Genomic DNA, 14,871 nt, shown 5'->3' on the forward strand with positions numbered 1-14,871 from the left:
TCTCTTGCCAATCTTAGTATCTTGTCTTTGTCTGTGGTTTTGGTCAATCTGGCTATAATGTGTCTTGGAGAAGGTCTTCTTGGGGTTGATTTTATTTGTGGTCCTTTGTATTTCTTGGGACTGAATCTTTGAGTGCCTCTCTAGGTTTGGAAAGTTTTCTTGCAGAACTTCATGGAATAGATTATCAATGACTTTATGAGTCTCTTCGCCTTCTGGGATGCCTATTATCTGGATGTTTGGACGTCTGATGGTATCTAGTATTTCTCGTGTATTATTCTCAAATTTTTGGGCAATTTTCTCAGTCTTCATGGTGGATTTTTCTAGGCCAGCAATTTTCTCTTCTACACCTGAGATTCTATTTTCTGTATGATCTAGTCTGCTTTTAATGCTTTCAGGAGAGATTTTGACTTCCTTTATTATAGCCTTCATCTCTAACAGTTCCATCTGATTCTTTTGTAAAGTGTAAATTTCCTCTTTTAGATCTTGCATGAATTTCCTCACCTCCTGGAACTCATCAACCCCTTTCTCCTTCCTCTTCTGCAGTTCATTGTCTCTCTTCTCTTCCATCTCTGTTAGCTTTGCCATTATGAGTGTTCTAAATTCTTTATCAGACATTTCCATGATTTCCATTGAACTGTGTGTGGATGAAGAAGAGTTGTACTTTTCCCTTGGAGGAGAGGTATTTTCCTGCACTCCCATATTTCTTGGGGTCCTGCAGCAATTTCTAGTCATCTGGTGGATGGTCGGTTTCTTCCCAAACTTGGAAGTTCAATCATGTGAGTTTTGTGTGCTGGAGGTCGAATTATCAGTGAAAAATCTTCATTTCTGTTTCTCCCAAAATGGCTAGTTCTGTTAATCAGTAACTTTTATGAAATAGAGAAATATTTTATTTTTAGTTTATAGGCCACATTTTACTTTACTTATTTTTCACTTGAGGAAATGGCTGTTAAAGTACAGTGCATTGTGACATCAGTTGGGATGATTTCGTTTTTCTCCTTTTGTCTGTTAAAGCACCATGTTATGTTAATAGTTTATGTGTGGGCAATTGCTTGAGAGACCAGGTGAGCTGGACATCTAGTCTGTCATGTGCCTAATTTCCTTGTGGCCATGTTGCTTTCAGAGACTTATTATCTTTTAAACCTTCTAAATATTGTAATATGCAACTTTGCGAGAAACTAGAAGAAAGCACAGACCTAGCAAAACAACCACAAGAACAAAAAGACATGTACTAGAACTGGCTGCCATCAAAGGGCCTGCCTTAGGCCTGGAGTTCACAGTGGCTCAAGATCTCAGGCAGCTAGGGAAACCCATCCAAAAACGGCTCTGGAGTGATGACATAATACACAGTAATGGAGTTGAAATTTTGTGCTAAGTAATGTTTTGAGATTCAGGGCCACGTTGCCAGCATGTTTCTCAATTGACAGTCATTGGCAGCATTCCATAATGCGTCTAGTTAGGTCTTAACTGAGCTGGCTAGGAACGCATCGAAAGTTACAGCTTCATGTTGTTATAACGTGCTGCTTGCCTTCCCGTGGTCGTCACAAACGAAGCACTTGCATTATTTTGTGTAGATTTTCACTTTTCTTTTATGTTACCTCTTTGAGTTGATATTTTTCTTAGATATAATCGAATGTAAGATTAAATTTTGTTAGCCCCTGCAAAAACTTTAAAGTAGTTAAAAATCTTTATGCACTTCTTTATATTCAAGATAATACAAACTTTGTTCATTTCTACTTCAAAAAATCTGTAGAGATTTTGTAATGGCTGTAGCAATAAATTTAGAAAACAATTTTTGTTGGGACCAGCAGTTAGTGTAATGGCTATGTCACTGGACTCCCACGTAGTCGACCGCGGTTCGCGTCCCAGACCCAGTGGCTTAAACTTATGCCGGGCGCATGTGCGTGCGTGCCCAAGATCCTGAGAGGAGAATGGAGGAGAAGGGATTGCGGTGTGGCCATCCCCTCTGGGGGTGATTTCTCGCTTTCTGTCTCTCTGTTTGTCTCTTGTCTGTCTGGAGAGCACACGCGCCCTATAGCAAAAACTTCTCCAAAAAAAAAGAAAACAATTTTTGTTATGTAATATTTTCATGAATAAAAATATGGCACTCCTGAGATATTCCAAAAGGAACCTGGTTAGTCTGGTGTCTCCAGCTCAGAGTCACTTTCTCAGTGATGGACATGATCAGGTAGGTCAGTTCTTAGACTGGATGAGAGTGGGAGTCTGCTGTCTTTGTGCTCAGGGTGGATGAATGGGTGGCATATATCTTGGCTGATATCCTGGATTCAAACAACCATGAGAAACTTCTCTTTCTTCTTTCACACAACCTGCATTTTTACCACCTTTCTCACTAGGTCTCTCAGGCAGTGGTTTCCAAATCTGGTAAAATTAAAGGAATCTTCTGGGTAGCTTTAAAAACTTTGAATTCCCTGACTCTAGCCACAGAGACTGAATCAGTAGATAAAGGAGATGAGACCTTGGCCATGGAGGCTTCTCTCCTCCCCTTAACACAGTTCATCAACCACTGCACACTGACCTCCCTGTGATACACTGCGCATGGAGCAGCAGGTAAACCAGCAGCAGGATAGTGTAGACAGACTGAGGGAAGAAAGACCACACAGAGGACACAGCCAGAGCCAGAGGTTGAACTAGAATCTTAATAACAGCCAGTGCTGAGCAGGGGACAGATGTATTGATTCTACTCATCCTCTTCTGGTTACACTGCTATTATTCCACAGACTGCAAAGCCAATTTCTACCTTAAAATACTCTGCTTTTTCCTTACAACTGTCAAGTAACTGTGTGTGCGTGTGTGTTTGGGGAGAGGGACTGTTGCCTTGCTTTCTTATTTTCTTGGTATAGCCAGTTAAATAAAAAATGAGAGAGAAAACTATAGACAGTGCTCAAGAAGGGACACTTCTGGCAAAGTCTAAGGAGACAAAAGGAAAAACAAAAGGAGGAATCAAGAGAAGAAAAACCTTGGGGAATACACGTGAAGCAGCGAAGACTAGTTCTCTTTGATCTTCTGAAGCTGCCCTGACTAAACATATTTGTATCTCAATTTCCCAAGGGAATGGCTTGCTTTATAAAGACTGATACCATCATCATTGAAGGTGATCTTTCATTAAATGGCTACCCTACTTAGAGAAACCTCTGTTGTTCCCTGTAAATTAAGCCAGAAAAATCCTAAACAGTTGTCATTTATTTAACAATTATTAATTGGTGAGGATAGAGCTTACAGCTCGATGGTAATAGAGGTAAATAAGCAAACAGTCAGTGCCAGTACTGGGCAGCAGTGCCGAGGTGACAGGGTCAGGAGGGGAGTGCAGGAGAGCGTCACCCTCCTGAGAGTGAGAAAGGTTTCAAGAGCAGGTGCACTCTCAAAGTGGCATCCCAAAGGAGGGTACAAAGGCGCTCACTAGGAGGGGACAAGAGAACTTGGAGATAAGAATACATGTCTGGAGAACTGAGAGTAACCATGAATAGCTAGATTGAAGGCAAGAGAAGCGGCTGGTGAGTTGAGCTCAGCTCATAAGGGATCTTAAAGAGGTTTGAAATTTACCATATGGTGGCCCATTTCATGTATGTTTTTTGCATTTAGCTTTCTATGTCTTTTCTGGCAGACATCATAAATAAATAGGAACTTGTAAAAGTAAGCATGTGAGTCAAGAGGAGATAGTGTAGCAGGTGGCTATCCTTAGAAGAGTTTGCTTGCAGGAGTATGCATGTGTGTGCCCAAAATTCCAAGAGGAGAATGGAGGAGAAGGTATTGTGGCATGACCATCTTACCGAGAAGTGACTTCTCACTTTCTTTCTGTTTCTCTGGTGAGTGCACATGCCCTATAAGAAAAAAAAAAATCTCTCTTTGAGAAAGGCTTGCTCGAAAGGTTGGTCTGTGGCTGGCTTTGGGGCACTTGGCCGGTAAACAGTTCCATACATTGATACAAAACTTGTCCTAACCGATAAGGATAGTTTGCAGATAATATGGCTTATGCCAAAAACCTGTTTTCTTTGTAGTACTTAGATACACTCTGGCAGAAGATTTCTGTGTGACTAGCTCCCACTAAAAACCATGGTTTCTGAGTCTCTAAAGAATTTTCCTAGGTCCAAACATCACACGGTGTTGCTGCATTTATACCTGGGGAAGAATGTGTTCTCTGTGACCCTTCATGAGCGGGGGAGAATATTAGAAATCCTCCAGATTCTACTCTCTTTTCTCCTTATAAAAAATATCCATTCCTCAACACTCTGATAAATCTTAGCCATGAGTAGTTATACGATAAGACCCATCTGCTCTTCCAGTGACTCTCTTAACATAGGTGAACTCCTGAGGGTCCCCAACGTGCATGCTATGAATATTTACTTATAAATATTTATTTATTAGTGAATACATTGAAAAAAGGTAGAAATCTTCTCTTTCTCTTTCTCTCTCTCTCTCTCTCACACACACACACACACACACACACACACACAGATTCTTCAAAAATTTCATGGAAAATGCATATTATGAAAAGCCTGTACATGGTTTTCAAAATAGTTTTGTACCAAAATAAGCTCAGACTTTAATTCCATTTTCCCACAAACTTTTTGAAGTTTCGATTATATATATCACCTAAGAGAGAGAAAGAGAGAGAGAGAAGGAAAGGGAGAAAGCAAGCCACTAGGTTTGGTACTTGAACTGTGGTCAAGTTATGTGGGAGTCCAGCACCTTAAGCACCATGCCGCCTACTTGTCCCATATTTAGTTTTTAGCCAGAACTTGTTGAAACAGTTTGAACTCGCACCATTTCTCAGAATCTCAAACTTATCTCTGAATTACTTTTGACTTTTATCTTCAAATGAAAAAGATGTATCAGTACTGAGCTACTAGCTCTAAGGGCAAATCAGGAGATCCAAAAAGGATTTAAACAATAGCAGAAGTTCTCAGAATGTTGGTAACTGTTTTAATAGGTGAAGACATGTTTAATTTTGCAGCTTTAGGCATCCTGAAAGCAGCCACATTCTTGTAGTGCAATACTGTATTGCAGACTGCTTCTCCTGTTACTTTAAAGATGCATTAGTATTGGGACCAGCAGTTAGCGCAATGGCTATGTTGCTGGACTCCCATGTAGTGGACCGTGCTTCAAGTTCCAGACCCAGTGGCTTAAACTCACGCATGTGCGTGTGCGCCCAAGATCCCGAGAGGGGAATGGAGGAGAAGGAATTGGAGCGTGGCCATCTCCCCTGGGGGGTGATTTCTCGCTTTCTGTCTCTCTGTTTCTCTCTCTCTTTCTGGCAAGTGCATGTGCCCTGTAGAAAAAAACCTCTCCAAAAAAAATAATAATAAATGCATTAGTATTTATAGAATAATAACCACGGACTAGATACTTTTTTTTTGGAGAGATTTTCACTGTAGGGCGCGTGCGCTTGCCAGACAGAGAGAGACATAGAGACAGAAAGCGAGAAATCACCCCCCAGGGGGGATGGTGACGCCGCAATCCCTTCTCCTCCATTCTCCTCTCGGGATCTTGGGCACGCACGCACATGCGCCCGGCGTGAGTTTTAAGCCACCGGGTCCGGGACATGAACCGCGGTCGACTACGTGGGAGTCCAGCGACATAGCCATTACGCTAACTGCTGGTTCCCGATACTTTTATGTAATTTGTATGGAGAAGATGACCTCTGACTTCATCTTTATTTTTGAGAATTTAGTAGTAGTCTGTCCTTTTTTACTGACTGGCAGTGGCATAATCCCCTTTGTTGGGCCTGATGTTTCCTTTCCCTCGTCTTTGTCTCACTCTGGACTGAGGTAGAATTGTAAAAGAGAGAGATCTGAGCTCACTGCTCTCCATTTGACCCTGTAGACCTCTGGGAGCCTTTCCTGTGACCCAGTAGTAAAAAGCATCACTTCTTAAGCATGGCTGGACTTGTTCCTGATCTTCGTTTCTTGTCTAATTGGAGAGGACTTACAGTTCATAAATGACCTTAATATGGAAGGCCCTGGAGTTGTTAGTGTACTGTGACACAGTGGTTTTCCAACCACACGCAATTTTTTTTTTCTTTTTTTTGGAGAGGTTTTTGCTATAGGGCGCGTGCACTCACCAAGCAGACAGAGAGAGACAGAGAGACAAAGTGAGAAATCACCCCCCAGGAGGGATGGCCACGTTGCAATCCCTTCTCCTCCATTCTCCTCTTGGGATCTTGGGCACGCACGCACACATGCTTGGAGTGAGTTTAAGCCACTAGGTCTGGGACTCGAACTGCAGCGACTACGTGGGAGTTCAGGGACATAGCCATTACGCTAACTGCTGGTCCCCCAACCACACACAATTTTATAGGGCTAGTTCTCTTCATCGTCTGTGTACATCATTTCTGCTGCTGTTTTACTACCACCTTCCCATCCTTTATTTTTCTCTTTTCCTCCTTAATTTACCATAGCCTCAGACGCCTCCCCTCAGCTGGTCATAAATATTTATTTTCATACTTACTGCCCTTCTGGAATGACATATAATGCTTCTTTTTCATAATTTTAAAAGCAAATGAAAAAGTTTAATTATATTTGTCTGCTTGGAGAAACTCAGTGAAAATGCTTTGATTCATGTGAACCTAGGTTCTGTCTTCATCTGGTGGTCCGATGTTTACTTCTCAGGAAGACACTGTGGTTGTGTCCTCCACATTGTGTCCTTTGTTGTTTTCTATTCCAGATTTCCGGAGAGATGGTCATTTAGAGCCTACACATCTGTTCTGTATTTTGACCCTTGGATGAGAATATTCATTCAAGCCAAAAGAGTTAAAACAAAACACCTGTGTTACAGCCTTTACAGCCCCAGGTAACTTGCCTTCCTTTATCATGATCGATTTTATTTTTAGAACTGATATGCTTCCCAAAATTGTCAAAGTGAGAACATTGACTTTGATAGTGAGATTTTTACATTGTAATGAATATTCGAACTGCCTTTAGGAAGGTTTGCTGATGTGTAATCATGTGCCACAAATATTTGGCAGTAATAGCAGTACGCTGCAGTGAACATGCTAAGTTAGTGATCAGCCCAAGTAAGAATTCATTTTTCACTTACATGACTCTCAGGTGCTTTGCTTATGGTTAGTGCTATTAAAAAAATCACAGTTCACTTACATTTTCTGTTTACACAATATTTAACTATTAAGCCATATACATACATGTTTATATTATATGCATAGAATGAATGTATTTATAAATACACATCTGGTTCATTTACATTTTGTTTACCTTTTTTATTTTAATGCAAACTTTTTAATGCTTATATTGCAGATTATAAAACGTGTCTTGCCCAAATGTGCTTACAATCAGAACAGTCATTTTTTGGGTATAGTTTCTGGGTGGTCATTGATTTATATAATAAACATTTATTGAAATATGAGTCTGAGATTGTGATAGGTACAATGTTTAAGAAAAATAAAATTCTAGTTGTGAAAAACTTATTATCTATTGGGAGAAACATTTAATGCATGTACACAGTATATATGTGTGTGTGTGTGTGTATATATATATATATATATATATATCCCTTTACTAGTATTTTTTTCCATTTGATTTCTGCAGTGACTCTGTGGGTTAAATTTTATCATCATTTTAGAGATAATTGTCAAGACAGACAAGAACTCAAATCTGGCTCTAAATTCTTTATCAATACAAATTGCATTCCCCTTCCCCTATACCACATTAACTCTTTATAATAGAACTACATTTGTCATGTTGTCTTATTTTTATGAGATGGGGCTTGGGACCTTGCAATCACTCATCTAGATATTAATATTAAAAATTACAGACCTCTGAATCATATGCCCTGACTACATACCAATGGATTCCTCAAAGCTTTACTTTTTATTTCTGATTATACTGCAGATAATCTTTTGAAAATGAAGTATACCAAGCCTCATACTCTTCTATAAATCAGTCTGTGTATTTCCTAACAAATATCAAAGCAACGTTTTCTTTTTATCAGTCTCATTCTTTTGAGATACCAGGAGTCTCTTGGATCAATAAATATAGTTGATCTTTTCAAATTAAATTGTTCTTCTCTTAGTGACTTAGGGTAAAACCTAGTTTATACCAATAAAAAATATGGATTTGTCTCTGTTTTCTGAGGGAAATTTAGTAAACTGAATTTTATCTATCTAAATTACTTATATCAAGTGATGACTATTTCCCATTTTAGTACATTTTTTATTCACTTTTATGCACCTACTAGGAAGTAGGTATTAAGTATGTGTACAATGAAGTAGGTGTGTGTGTGTGTGTGTGTGTGTGTGTGTGTACATGTATATGGCCATTGGAAAGTCATGACACAATTATTTTATAGAAAAATTAAGAAAAATACATTATGACATACATACATTTATGTATATTTTTACATTTTTATACATGTATGTGTGTATATAGATTTGTGTTTTTATATATGTTTATGTGTATATATATGTGTGTGTACATATATATACACACACACACATATATATATATATATACATATATATATATATATGTATTTGTTGTTCAGTGAATGAAATAAATTTATTTTTTTGGAGAGGTTTTTGCTGTAGGGCGCGTGCGCTCGCCAGATAGACAGAGAGAGACAGAGAGACAGAAAGCAAGAAATCACCCCCCAGGGGGGATGGCCACGCCACGATCCCTTCTCCTCCATTCTCCTCTCGGGATCTTAGGCACGCACGCACATGCACCCGGCGTGAGTTTAAGCCACCAGGTCTGGGACGCGAACTGTAGTCCACTACGTTGGAGTCCAGTGACATAGCCATTATGCTAACTGCTGGTCCCAATGAAATAAATTTAAGGAGGCTGAACCTTTGTCAAGTTTCATACACAGCTCTGACAAATGGTTAGTTCTGATACTTGATATCTAGAGTATGGAAAGGCTTATTCCTTCGTGACTTTATGTCTTGTGTCCTGCCTCTTTCCATTTACCGTATTTACTTGCATATAATTTCTCTTATAGGCTCCCTGGTGGTGCACTCTCACATAAGAAAAATGTGGAATTTCCTCCATGTTATCTCATTCCATTGAAGTAACTCCTACTTTTTTGTTTTCTTTTCTAAAAGGCACTATGGCTCTAATGGTTGTGTCAGAAAAAATTAAGAGCTAGGATGACCCTATTTGACCTAAGTAAAGGGTTTTAGAAAGTGATTAAATGGTCTTTCCTCTTGGCCACCCTGACGCCATAAATTTCTGGAAATGAAATGGAAAACCAAGGTACCCCTAAAATAAATCTGTAAGTCATAAGTGCTGTTCTTAAAAACTAAATGACTACACTTCATGATCAGTTATTTTTCTCTACTTTTGTGACAAACATGAAAATGACTGGATCCATGTAAGTGCCTTTATAATTGTTCTAGCTGTTTTACCCCAGTGTGTCTAGCAAGTTTGGGGGAAGACTAGAGGGGTATTTTTGGTGTCATGTCATTGGTTTCCTTCTTTGATCACATTCTATTCAGTATTTTTTCAGTAACTTGAATAAAACAACAGACATGTATACTTTTTGAATTTATAGTTGACTTTGAACTGGGAAAAATATCTTATATCAGGCATAACAAAAATAACATATGAAAGAGTTGAAGTCTGGTAGAGAAATGTGATATAGATAATGTACAGATCTCATTTAGAGAAAAAAAAATTGTGTAAATATAGACTTGACAGTGACTTACATGAAAAAAAAAATGCGTAGATTCTTTACTTGATCCCACGGTTATCATAAACCAGTTGTGTGACAGGATTGCTAAAAATGGTCATGAAATTTAGCTAGTTCCAAGTAGTGATAGTACCATCTTCCATGCCCTGCTCACACTGTGTCCACAGGGAGAGCTCACATGGGAATCTTTTAGGGAGGATATAGACTTGTTGAAATGTGGTTAACTCATAGGACAGTAACTATCTGTTAAGGGATCACTGAGAGAACTGAGGATCATCCCTTGAAGGAGAGAAGACTTAGGGACTGAGTGAAAATGGGAGAGGCTGTTGTATAATAGTTGCAATTCCCAAAGGTGCAACTTGGGTGCAACTTGGTAGAAGTAGAATACAGTTATGGGAAGCTCAACATGCATGTTAGGCTGTTTTTACAAGAAGCACACAGATTGCCTTTTTTTTTTTTTCTTTCAACAAAAACTTTAATTTTATTAATCTTTGTAACTTTTTAGACTCTTAACATAAGTCAAATTTTAACTCATAGTTTAGACTTTTAGTATTTGTTCCTTCTTTGTTTTTCTTCTTTTGTTTGGAGAGGTTTTTGCTATAGGGCATGTGTGCTAACCAGAAAGACAGAGAGAGACAGAGACAGAAAGCGAGAAATTACCCCCGAGGGGGGGTGGCCATGCCACAGTCCCTTCTCCTCGAGTCTCCTCTCAGGATCTGGGGCACGCATGCACATGCTCCTGGTGTGAGTTTAAGCCACCAGGTCTGAGACTCAAACTGCAGTGGATTACGTAAGAGTCCAGCAATGTAGCCATTACGCCATCTGCTGGTCCTTGTTTTTCTTTTATTCTGAGATACTCCAGTCATTTACTTTAAGACAAAAATTTTACCTCACAAAAGTTTTTCTGTATATCAAAACATTTTTTTTTTTTAGGCTTTTACCTTAGGTCACTTTTGCTTGTCAGAGACAGACAGAGTGAGAGGGAAAGTGAGAAATCACTCCCCTAGGGGAGATGGCCATGCCATAGTCCCTTCTTCTTTATTCTCCTCGCGGAATCTTGGGCATGCACACACACTTACCCAGTGTGAGTTTGAAGCCATTGGGTGTAGGACTTGAACTACAGTCAGGCATGTGGGAGTCCAGCAATGTAACCATATGCTACACCATATGTTGGTCCCTCAAAATCATTTTTTAAAAATTAATTTACATTTAGAAACAACATTAACCTCTGATTTAGACAAAAGTGTTTTTTTTTTCTTTTTTCTCTGTAAATACTTATTGCAATTTATGATTTATATGTAAATATTAACACATCAGTGTAATGTTTGTGCATTATACATGTTTATACATTATGCAGTATATAGTGTATAATAATCAAATTGATTATATAAACATATGACCATCCTCAACATTTGACATATGTTATGAACATTCGAAACCTGCTCCAGTGGTTGTTCTGCAAGTATGTACTGAATCGCCTATGATATTCTGTACTGTGAGATACAGTTCTAAAGAAAAGCATATTGATTACAAATCAGGCAACAAACGATCTCATAAATTAACAAACAATATTTTAACATAGCCAATGGGAGAAGAATTTGTAATTTCCATGTAAAAGACTGTGGGAGGTAAGAGTTTATAATCTGAAAAAATATGTGACTGTCAATCATTCGTCCAGTTAGAAACAGGTAAAACTGCACATAACAGCAGCTCGTTAGGAGGAGCTAGAAAAAGGAAACACTTATTCATACATCCATGAGTTCGTGTAAAGCCATAATATTGTAGTGTCGATAACAATATATCCTTGAAAGGGCAAAAACAAAATGACATTGGAAAGAGATTTTTTTTTAAGAGATATTTTTGCTATAGGGTGCATGCACTTGCTGGAGAGAGAGAGAGAGAGAGAGAGAGAGAGAGAGAGAGAAAGAAAGAGAGAGAATATGCCCGGAGGAGATGGCCATGCTGCATTTCCTTCTCCTCCATTCTCCTTCGGGATTTTGGGCATGCATGCACACAAACCTGGTGTGAGCTCCAAGCCGCTGGGTCTGGGCCTCTAACTGCAACTGACGACATGGAGTCCAGTGATATAACTATTACACCATCTGCTGGTCCTGGAAAGAGATGTTTAAAAGTGAAAACATGGAGAAGCCAGTGATTTGGTAATTGATAGGCTTCACAAAGTTCTTGATTTTAGACTTTTAAAAGTTCATTACAGGGACCAACAATTAGCATAATGGCTATGTCACTAGACTCCCATGTAGTCGACTGCAGTTGAAGTCCCAGACCCAGTGGCTTAAACTCACACTGGGCGCCTGTGCACGCGTGCACAAGATGCTGAGAGGAGAATGGAGGAGAAGGGATTGTGGTGTGCCCATCCCCCATGGGGGGTGATCTCTCACTTTGTGTCTCTCTGTTTCTCTGGCAAGTACACGTGCCCTGCAGCAAAAACCTCTCTAGAACAACAACAACAAAAAATTACAAAGGAAAACTCAACTAATTATAACATTTTGGACTTTTCCTCCATTACCTGTTTTATACAATGAGTAATGGTTATAATAAATATGTAAATTGAAACCTGTGGAGACAGCTATCAAATAATTTGTGAAATTGTATTTAAACCCTCTTATGTGTAAAATAGTTGAATATGCATTTTTAGCTTTTTAGTTGGGAAACTTAGTCCTCACATAAAATGTTATCAGTATGTCTGGACTTAAACCTTTTTTCTAGTTGTTTCGTGTTCTCTTACTTCTGTTTTTCTCCTTTAGCTTTCCTGGTGTAATATTCCCTTAAGTATTTCCTAAACAGCTGATTTTGTTTTGGTGAATTCTTTCAGCATTTGTTTATGGGGGAGTGATTTTATTTCTCCCTTCCATTTGAAGGATTATCTTGCCAGATATAGTACTCTTGGCCGAAATTGCTTTTCTTTCAAAGTTTTAAATATGCCTTCCCGCTCTTTCCTTGCCTGAATTATTTCAGTTGAGAGATCCAATGTTGGGACCAGCAGTTGGCGTAATGGCTATGTCGCTGGACTCCCACGTAGTCAACCGCAGTTCGCGTCCCGGACCCGGTGGCTTAAAACTCATGCTGGGCACGTGTGCGTGCATGCCCAAGATCCCAGGAGGAGAATGGAGGAGAAGGGATTGCGGCATGACCATCCCCCCTGGGGGGTGATTTCTCGCTTTCTGTCTCTCTGTCTGTCTCTGTCTGTCTGGAGAGTGCACGTGCCCTATAGCAAAAACCTCTCCAAAAAAAAAGAGAGAGATCCAATGTTAATCTAATGAAATAACCTTTGTAAGTAACTTGGCGTTTCTCTCTTGCCATTTTTAGAGGTGTTTAAGAGTGAGAACATGGTAAAGCCAGTGATTTGGTGATTTAAATAATTCTTTTTTTGAATTATTTAATTTAATTTTATTTATTCATTTATCTATTTTACTTTGACCAGAGAGAGACAGAGAAAGAGAGAGAGAGTGAGAAAGCAAGCTACCAGGTCCAGGACTTAAACCATGACCAGCCATGTGGGACTGTCCAGCGCCTTAACCACCAAGCCACCTGCTGGTCCCAGATTTGGTGATTTATAGGCTTCATAAAGTTCTTGATTTTAGCCTTTGAAAAATTCATTACAAAGACTGACTCAGCTACCTGTAACATTTTGGACTTTCCCTCCATTATCCAGTTTTATATAATAAGTAATGGTTATAATAAATATATAAATTCTCCTTAGAATATTGTCATTGTCTTTGATTTTTACCAATTTGGTTATGATATGCCTTGGAGAGGATCTTTTTAATATCTATTTAGTGTCCTTTTTATCTCCTAGATTTGGATGTCCATGTGCCTCTCTAAATTTGGAAAGTTTTCAGCTAATATATTATGAAAAATATTTTCTAGTTTTTTTAAAAATTATTTATTGAATTTAATTTTTAAATTATTATTATTTTTAAATTTGCTGTAGGGCACGTGTACTCACCATAGAGGAAAAAGGAAGAGAAAGTGAAAAAGCAAGCCACCAGGTCTGGGACTTAAACCATAGTCAGCCATGTGGGAGTCCAGCACCTTTATCACTATGCCACTTGCTAGCCCCAAATTTTCTATTTGTTTACCTGTCTCTCTACCTTCTGGAATACCGATTATGTGAATATTCAACCATTTAATGGTGCCTAGGATTTTCCATGTATCATTCTCATTTTTAATAATTATTCTTCCATTCTTTTTGGTTACTTGGACTAAATCAGACATTTAATTTTCAGTTGGAGATTCTTCTGCATGGTCTAATATGCTGTTGATACTTTTGAGGGAGGTTTTTATTTTCTGTATCTTCCTTTTTTTTTTTTTTAAGAACTATCTTATTTAACTTATTTATTTATTTATTTATTTTAATTTGACCAGAAAGGACAGAGTGTGAGAGAGTAAGAGTAAGTGAGAAAGCAAGCCACAAGGTCCAGAACTCGAACTGTAGTCAGCCATGTGGAAGTCCAGGGTCCTTAGCCACAATGCCACCTGCCAGCCCCTCTGCATCTTACTCTTTATCTCCAGGAATTCTGTTTGATTTTATTTTATTTTTATTTTTATTTTTTAGTGTGTCTCTTTGTGGAGTTCCTCTTGCAAGTCATGGAAGTATTTTCTCATCTTCTGGAATTGGTTACCCATTTTCTTCTGTATCTCATTGAAATTTGTTATAATGAATATTCTGAATTCTTTTTTGACATTTCTGTAATCTTTCTTGTTTTATCTCTTGTTGGTGAAGAGTTAAATCCTTTGAGGATGAGGTATTTCCTGATTTTCTCCTATTTTTTTTTTATGGCTTTGCTTTGATTTTTAGTCATTTTGTGGTATACTTACTTCTACTTCTTTAGAATTTATTTTTGTAGCTGTGTGCTCCGCTCCTTCACTTCTCTATGATATGCGTAAGCTCCATGCCTTTTTCCCTTCTCTACTGTGTGTGGGAGTGTAGAATCCATAGGAGTTTTGGGTTCAGGCTTTCAGAGGGGAGCTTCTCTGCTTTTACTACTAAGGGAGTTAGGGGGAAATATAATTCCTTCGTGGTCTCCTATTTTCAGGTATTTGGTTCTTGTATATCCAAACCTAACTGCTCCCATGTGGATGAAGGTTGAGCTGACAGGTAGACTGTAAGGTGGTAGACCACTTGGCACCATGCCAACTTGTTACTGTGCAGGCTTTCTTTTCCTGTGGGCATTTATTGTAAGGTTATTCAAAGAA

General features: G+C 38.7%; 1 protein-coding gene across 1 annotated transcript in view; it reads left to right on the forward strand.

Moving 5' to 3' along the window:
- The window catches only part of MORC1 (MORC family CW-type zinc finger 1), a 195,307-nt gene that overhangs the window by 47,115 nt on the left and 133,321 nt on the right, over positions 1–14,871 (forward strand). Inside the window, exon 9 of the mRNA XM_006164206.1 lies at positions 6,679–6,804. Within this exon, the coding sequence (XP_006164268.1) occupies positions 6,679–6,804 (126 nt within the window). The remainder of the gene's footprint in view (positions 1–6,678; positions 6,805–14,871) is intronic.

The sequence above is a fragment of the Tupaia chinensis genome, unplaced genomic scaffold (genome assembly GCF_000334495.1).
Source record: "Tupaia chinensis unplaced genomic scaffold, TupChi_1.0 Scaffold143593_1, whole genome shotgun sequence".
Classification (NCBI taxonomy): domain Eukaryota; kingdom Metazoa; phylum Chordata; class Mammalia; order Scandentia; family Tupaiidae; genus Tupaia; species Tupaia belangeri.